Genomic DNA, 8,201 nt, shown 5'->3' on the forward strand with positions numbered 1-8,201 from the left:
CCTAAACCAAAGACTTAAAGACAAACATTAACCTGCATGTGCTTGAGGCACAACCAGAGTTTTGAACTAACTGTCTTTACCCGAGTTGTCAGATTAGGTTTGAAGCTAAAGTCACAGTAATGATGGAAGTATTTTCATAATTACCTTCTTGAAGCTAAACTGTAACACAACCTCATCAGGAAGAATGAAGCTGAGAAACTATGATGTACAGCAGTCATAGTTAACTATGTATTATATTTCACATCCAACAGGAGGAAAATGCAGAAATGTTAATGATTTCTGAAAGTACACTGGTGTTTACCCTCCCTCCCACTTGGTACTTTTTGTTTAAACAACTTACGCCTCTTTCTCTAAGGCAAATGATTGCCATTTGTAGGTTCATTATATTAATAAATACCTACTTACTTTTTCTACCGTTTCTTGTAGCAAAGAAGGTGACTGAGTTAAAACATGTAGAGGTAACTTGCAAGACAAACCACAAAACTGCTGAGAACTGTGAAGGTTCTAACAGCAATGTCCAAAGCAGCAGACAACCCTAAAGACAGAGATAACTGTGCCATTCCTAGCAATTCACAAGAAGTCACATCAGCCATTACACCCAATCCATTTCTCATTATGTTTAATAGGAGCAATTACATATTTACTTTTTACATCTGTTCATATGAAGGAAGGAAAATTCAGATCCCTGAATATACTGAAGGATGATGTTTTTTAAAAAAAAAGTTTAGGTGACATGACCATTTTTAAGTTATGTCTGAAGGGAACATGATGCAGAGTCCTACCTCCCCCCACCCCATGCCCAGGTCAGAACAGCTGGATCTGCATGGAGTGAAAGCTCTGCAAGAACTTTGAGCACTGTGCTGGCTGCCTTGGGATATCTGCACTGCATCATGTAGATGTGGCCCTCAGGTTAAGACAGAAACAGGAAAGCAGCTGTTCCTGATAGTATGTTGGCACCTGCTTTCCCTAGAATTACTGAGGCTCATCTATAAAACTGGGCATCTGTCACTGAGGCACCCGCTCCAGTCTTGTTTTGCTTCTGGTACAGTGCATGTCTCTTCACCCTGTGCTACCCTCCAGCCAGGTTTTACACTGCAGAGAACACAGCAGCAGTGTAAGTACAAACCAGCTGAGTGTAAAGCTATGTCAGTAGAATGCTGTACATACTCCTGCCATTCAGCAACCCAAAGAAAGCACCTCTGCACTCAGTTTAAACAAAAGTACTGATCACATCCCAGTTTCCTGCTGGAAGGAAAGCCAAAGACAAGTAGTAACTCAAAAAGAAATGGACTTTGCTTTGAGCAAGGGTCAAGTCTATTATAGTGATGGTAGCACACTGTCCCATCACTGTGTTGCTTTACTCTTCTTGGCCTTGCTTTTCTTGTCTTTCTTCTTCAAGCCATCCATGTTAGCTCTTAGCAAATTTGAATATGCCTGAAAGAACAATTAGAACCATTTTAAAGAGCCCCAAATACTTAAATGACAATATGCAAGAGGTAACATTTTAAGTATTACACATGGCCAATTATCAGTCTTTTCCCAGAGAACCATGCTCTTACACCCTGCACCAGGAAAATACGGTTTCTAAACCAATGTACAAGGTTAGATAAACCAGGATTTTTTAAAACAGATAAAGATAAATGGGTAGTCTTAGTTTCTGTGGCAGTTCAGCAAGAAATCAACCTGTTCACAGCTGTCCAGTACTTCCAATAGACCACTTCTACTACTAACAGAAAAGGAGAATAAAAAGCATACAAAACTTACCATCTGGAATTTATTTACTTCCTTTGAGCTCACCTACAAAAGTAATACTGGAGGTTAACCATGAAAACTCTGGCTTCTATTACAGACCAAGTATCAGTCAGTACATGTTTACCCGCCAGTTAACATCTGGTCTTTTTAGCATCAGTTGGATCAACTTAAAACGTTCAGTGGTCAATGTGCTGTCCTGATATGGCACAGGACTTCACTGATTTAGAAAACTGAAAATACTCCTCAATTACCAAAACCCTCTACAGGCCTAACTCACATGCTTTCACATGGGAAGAATGTGTAAAAGCATTCAAAGAAAGCTTTGATTCACTTTTGGGGCCATAAAAATGCTGCAGCTCATGTTCTCAGCTATTTTTCTTAAGTAACATTTTTTCCTTGTGTCTTATCACAGAGCAGAGCTAAAGTAAGCTAAAGCCTTTCCCAATCCCCCATTCAAAGTAAACAGACATCAGGTCTTCAACTACCAGTTAACGTTTTCTCAAGTTTCACTTAAAATATGGAACATTAAATCAAAACCACACAGAGCAACTGGTCTTTCTAACTTAAAAGATGTCACTTACCACTGTGCTGATTTTCTTCTTTCCATCAGTTGCTCTCAGGAGACATTTATTGTCTGCTGGTTCAAAACTTTCTACGTGGCCTTTGCGTGGAACTGGTTTTGTTCGGCCATCGTCTGTATTGAAAAAGAATTTTTATTCTTATTTTATTGAGATCAACAGATGCTTTCTGATATGAGATGCCAAAAACTGTTTATGAGCCAATCTGTGGAGCACCTTGGTATTTCAGGCCAACTGAACTAATACTGCTGCCAAATTGCTCTTACTCTAGAACCCCAGAAAGATCTGTTCTGTAAACTGTACCTGCCAGAAAAAATGAAGTAAATCCTCCCCTCAACGTGCTGTATGCCCCACCTGCTCGAGCAGCAGCATGCTTTAAATGCACACCACCCTGCTACCTCCTGACTCGATACATGGCTTCTCCAGTAGTGCCAGCTAGCCAGGAACCAGAGGAACATGAACACACAAAAACAACATCAGAACTCTCCTTTTACAGAAAACAAACGGTTTTAACTTACTGTTTAACAATCAGAATGTCCTAGTTTGAAAGTCCTGCAGTTTGAAATACAGCCTGACTCAAAGGTTATTAGTATACTAATAGTAACAGTGGTACCATCAATGCTCCTGCTGACGGGTTTGTCCCTATGACTACTCTTGTCTTCAGATACCCTGGATTACAGCTCTTATCACTTAAAATACCTGGTGACAACAGTCGGATTTATAGGAATACCTCTTTAACCCAGTAACAGACTCAAAACTTACATTTCTTCAGCGTTATGAAAACGCTGCCGGAAGTCCTGCACTTTTGGAAGAGCCTGGTAAGCTCCGTCAGGAACTGCAAGAGAAAGAGACGCGCCCATGGCTGGGGGCCACCACACGAGCTCCGAGCTCTGCTCCCCGCGGGCGCCGCCCGGGCCCGGGCTCTCTCCACCCGCGGGAGCAGCACCGAGGAAAGGCGAACTCTCGCTTTCGCCACGCTGAAGCTGCAGGACACGAAGTCCCAGCCGGGGGCGGCTCGGCCTGCGGTTCTGACTCCGAACACGAGCTCTGAGCCCCCCGGACCTCCCGCGGGCCCGGCGCTTCTGCCCCGCCGACTCAGAGTGCCGGCTCCGCTCCGCTCCCCGCCCCCGCAGTGGCTCCCACGCCGCCCGGGCCGGCGCGGGGCCGGCATCTCCCCCCCAACCCCCTCTCTCTCTCCCTCTCTCTGTCCCTCCCTCCCCCGCTCGCTCGCTCGCTCCCTCGCTCGCCCCCCACTCCGCGGCGGCGCACGGGGCTCGCCCCCACTGCCGGCGGGCCGCGGCCCCGCACCTGCTCGCTCTCCAGCAGCACCATCCTGCTCCGCTCCGGAAGGGCCGCGTGCGCACGCGCAGCGCGGGGGCAGCGCCACGTCAGCGGCGCGGGGTGGGAGGGACCGGGGCGGCACCACCCGCTGCCCGGCCGCGCCCAGCGCCATTGCTGCGGCCCCGCCCGCTGACAGGGCCTGGAGACCGCTTTGCCTAGCCCACGTGCCGCGGTCCGAGCCCCGGCCCCGCGAGTCGCTCGCAGGGTTCGCCTGGGACCGGCCCGTCGCCCCAGTGAGACCGGACTGGTGCAAAGGGCTCCGCTGAGCGCGGCTGGCTGTGGAGGGCGGGATTTGAGACTAAACGAACCCCTGGATTTGTGCAAAAACAGCAGGGGGGAAACCTGCGCCTGGCAGGGCCGAGAGAGCGCTTCACAGCCCTGACACTTGGAGCTCCTGAGGGCTGGATTCTGTAATGGGAGTTTTCTGTCCGGCCCGTGGCAGTCGGGGCAGGAGCACACAGAAGTAGCAGCACGGGATCTAGTGCCTTTCCGTGTTTATCGCTAGCAAAATAGATCGATTTTTCCTCCGTGGACCTAACAAAAGTGGAAGATAATGCCTTACAGAGCAAAAGGAAAAACTGCTGTCAGGCTGATAGGTGCTTGAGTCGCTGGGGAATTCATACTGTTCATTTATGGGCTCTGGTCTGCGTTCTAGACAGATCTGAAATACCTTCCTGCATTACTCTTTTCATGGTGGGGGTGTTGTTTGGTATATGAAACCACACGTGATAATGACAAAGCCTAGTCACTCCAAAAGTCCCTTCTAGAGTCCACGACTACTCGCGGTGCCTTTGCAGGTTCAGCGGGAGGCAGTAGAGGGTGCTGTGATTGCGCACACAGAAATGAAGCTGCCTAAAGGACAAGGAAACAAATGCCCAACAAGCAGGTCATGCAACCCGGCCATAGTTTATGAAAATCTACCAAGTTATTAAGGTAACTCCACAAGGGAAGTGTAGAGATCCAGCACTACTTTTCCCACAATCATGGATGATACCATCCTCCTGATGCTTTTGCACTTGTATTATTTGCAGTTGACGAGGAAAGACTTCAGTATAATAAATTCCAGTGTTTCTCGTGGCATTAAAAACATATAAAAAAGAAGGAATATGTGTTATTGAAGCCTCCTGAAAACAGGCGTTCTAAGGGGACACCATCAGTGCTGTGGTTGGAAGTACTGAGAGGCCAAAGGCCTGCAGACGTGCAGTGATGGTCCCTGCCCCTACCAGCCTGCAGTCAGTGGGCACGACAAGCGAACATGGGTGCATGCATGGAGTCATTGCTGACACTTCTTCCTCTAACCCTGCCTGCTTGCTGGAGAAGTCATAACTACAAGAGGTTGTTTTGTCAGAAATCAGAGTAGGGTTGTGTTTTCAAGAGAGCCCAGAACATGGTCGATGTAAGAGTGTTGCAGGTTTTTATAGGCAACTTGTGAAAGAAGAGCAGAAATGGAAAAACTAAAACAATTGCAACACACTCCCCCTTGGAAACTACCATGGTCACAGGCACTGGAAGGCAGAAGTACATTTCCACTCACGCTTGCCAAAAGAGAAGATGGGTGGTCTCGTAGCTGAAACACAGGGACTACCACTGTCACCTGAATTCTGACTGTTGACTTCACTAGAGAAATCTTGTGTTGCCATGAACTGCTCTCCTAACTCCTCTGTGCCACAGCTCTTCATTATAAAGGTGGAGAAACATTATATGTAGTTATTCTCTCAAACCTTTGACACAGCCAAAACCATCAGTGCCTGTGGGAAGGACACCACAGAGGTTTTTCCCCTGAATCTCCCCCTCTGTAAGGCGCTGCCTCTGTTGCTGAGGTGAACCTTTGGGACGCTGTGGCCGTAGCGGTGCCCACTCAATGTAGCTGAGGTGGCAGTAGCAGTGCAGCTGCCACATCAGAGACTGTGCAAAGATACAGTGCATCCACCTCTCCAGGCAGATTCCTTGCAGGAATCTGTGACACTAAAGCTCTGGTTCTGCTGTATGCTGGAAGAAGGGACAAAGAGGAAACTGCTGTGAAGAACTCCAGAGAGTTGCATGAAGTTTATGTTTTCCAAATCTGTTGTTTTATCAGCAATTTTTTGGAAAATATATTTGTCTCACTGCTATTAAAAGAAGTGGCTCCACTGAACTGCTGAATTTCTTTCCACAAGAACCAAGGAGGATTTTTTTTTTTTTTTTTTTTTGCATGTGTGCATGTGTGTTAGCTTATCTTCCCGATCTTGAAGCTGTTTTTCAAGCCAGAATGTCACAATTTAATTGGGGGAGAAGCCTTAATCACAACTTGCAAACAAGGTGAAAATGGAACATTTTTAACGATTGCTTTCCAAAAAGTAGATGGAACAGGGGAATGCTGACATTGCTTTACTTTTGCCAAAGGCTGCCAACACTCTGAGGGAATAAGCTATTCAGCTGGCGAAAAAGTGCTGAACAAACACTGAAGGAGCTAAAGGGATACTCCCAATCATGATATACTCGTTTTTCACTCTATCTCCTGCCCCAGTCTGATGTCTTTCCCCTCACCCCATGCCCTCACACCAAAAAAAAAAAAAGGAGAAAAAATAAGAAAAGGCAGGTTGGATTAAAACAGTAGCAAGAGGAATTGGTGGATCCTGAGAGTTGGCAGGGGTATTAGTATTTTGTAACCTGATCTGTCATGTGACCAGGGCCAGGCAATAAAAATAAGTCTCCTACCAGCCCTCCTGTTTGCTCAACTTTATTATATGGTGTCAGTGGAGAACTACTTTTTTTTTACTTTTTTTTTTCTTTTTTTTTTTTTTTTTTTTGGCAAAAATTTAGCAAATGAAGCCACCTGAATCATTAAATCCTGAAGGAAATCTGGCAGAGAACTGGAGGCGGTTGTTGCTGCACTTCCAAGTTTTCCTGGAAGCAAGCATGTACTGAAGAGAAAAGGAGAAGGTGAAATCTCTCCTAAATGTGGTGGGAGGGGCAGGAAGCAGAAAAACAAAACTATTAGAAGTAAATTAAATTCTTGATCAGCCTTAGTAGAGGTTGGCAAAGATCTATTCGAATTAGCCAGCAAGGATTACTACTAGTTATGGACTAGCACACACACATATTCAGCTGCTGTGCACCACAGTGAGCAGAAATGTAATAACATACTGTAAATTACAGTTTGCTCACCACAGTGCTCAAGATGAGTTAATAACAGATAATGGCCCACAATTCACAAGTGGATCATTCTGGTAATTCTCTTTGATCTGTAAGTTCAAGAATACCACGTCAAAGTATATGCAAAGGAAAAAGAGTCAGTGTTAGAGCAGGAGCCCAGTAACAGCCTCCCCCCCCTTTACAAGTCTATCATTAGCACTGTAAAAACAGAGATGCACACCTCGATGCCGTACTGGCCTCACCAGATCTGAGATTAATAGGCACAGGAAAAGCCTTCCAGAGCCAACATTTAACAGAGGCTGGTTGGGCAGAAAGACTATTAACCCTGGAAGAGCTACCATAACATCTCTTAAGCCCTGTGCCAGGGGAGTAGAGAAGAAAAATTTCAACAAGAGGAAGGAACACTTATTCTTTTTTTCTGATATTAGGTGGATTTCCAACAAAGCAATCAGTTGGTTACATTGGTACAGGTGAATGTCAGTCCTGAGATAGGGTCTTAACCTTCTTTATAAGTGGCCCTTGTGAAAAGAAATAAAGGACATGCAAGGGGACAATGACAGAGACCTCTTGATCAAGGTAGATACAGAGGTACAAAGCAGTGTTATTCGCCTCATCAGCTGGTAGAGAAAGAAAAAGATTCTGAATACCTTATAGATTCCAACAGAGTAGTAAACGAGGCATTTTAGAAAGATCTTTCTGAGACCACATTATGCCACCAGAGAGCTGCTGAGTGAGAAGCTTCTCCTGGTGAGAAAGCCAACTTCCAAAGAGATGATCTCCTCAACAAACAGGTTCCTTATATGTTAGGAACTGATTCATTTACCCTCAGCTCTTCCCTAAGCATTTCTGTTCATTTTAGTGAATCCTTCCTATTCTATTTATTATCATGTCATATTAACACATAATGAGTTTCAAGATAGGTTAAGTGCAACCTTGAGTTCAACAGACACTGACTTTCATTGTGTAATAGCAATGTTAACAGTGATTCATATTTTGGGGAGACCAGGAAATAGATACAGATACATTTCTTAAAACTCTAACGCACCACATTACTATTGTAGTGCAAATCAAAACCTATCTGAGTGAGACACAAGAAGATCTTTTTGGAAGAGACCCACATGGTTTTGAAGTACCATCCAGATTTTAGAAAGCTTCCCTGTCAAAGAAGATAAGGGATGTATATTTACCCTGTTATTAAGTGTCTCACACATGCTTGAAGTGGTTTTGTGACAAGCCTCCATCTCACAAAAAATGGGGAGGAAAAAGCTGGAAGAAAATTTTTCACAAAAAGCACAGATGCAGAGCTGTTCATCTGTACAAGTGATGGTGTCATCTGTGCTCTGTAAGACCCTGCAATGGCATGTATGTACTGAGTCCACGAATAATGCTGTAGTG

The 8,201-nt window shown here is 45.1% G+C and overlaps 1 protein-coding gene across 1 annotated transcript; it reads right to left on the reverse strand.

Moving 5' to 3' along the window:
* Positions 1–602: 602 nt before the first annotated feature.
* Positions 603–3,731, reverse strand: SRP14 (signal recognition particle 14). The gene is made up of 5 exons (XM_041459765.1): positions 3,639–3,731; positions 3,093–3,165; positions 2,334–2,446; positions 1,765–1,797; positions 603–1,434 (listed from the first exon to the last, which is right to left on the reverse strand). Exons 1-5 carry the CDS (start codon positions 3,660–3,662, stop codon positions 1,345–1,347), a joined length of 333 nt encoding a protein of 110 aa, XP_041315699.1. The 5' UTR covers positions 3,663–3,731; the 3' UTR covers positions 603–1,344.
* Positions 3,732–8,201: the final 4,470 nt, after the last annotated feature.

The sequence above is a fragment of the Pyrgilauda ruficollis genome, unplaced genomic scaffold (genome assembly GCF_017590135.1).
Source record: "Pyrgilauda ruficollis isolate IOZ18807 unplaced genomic scaffold, ASM1759013v1 scaffold14, whole genome shotgun sequence".
NCBI lineage: Eukaryota > Metazoa > Chordata > Aves > Passeriformes > Passeridae > Pyrgilauda > Pyrgilauda ruficollis.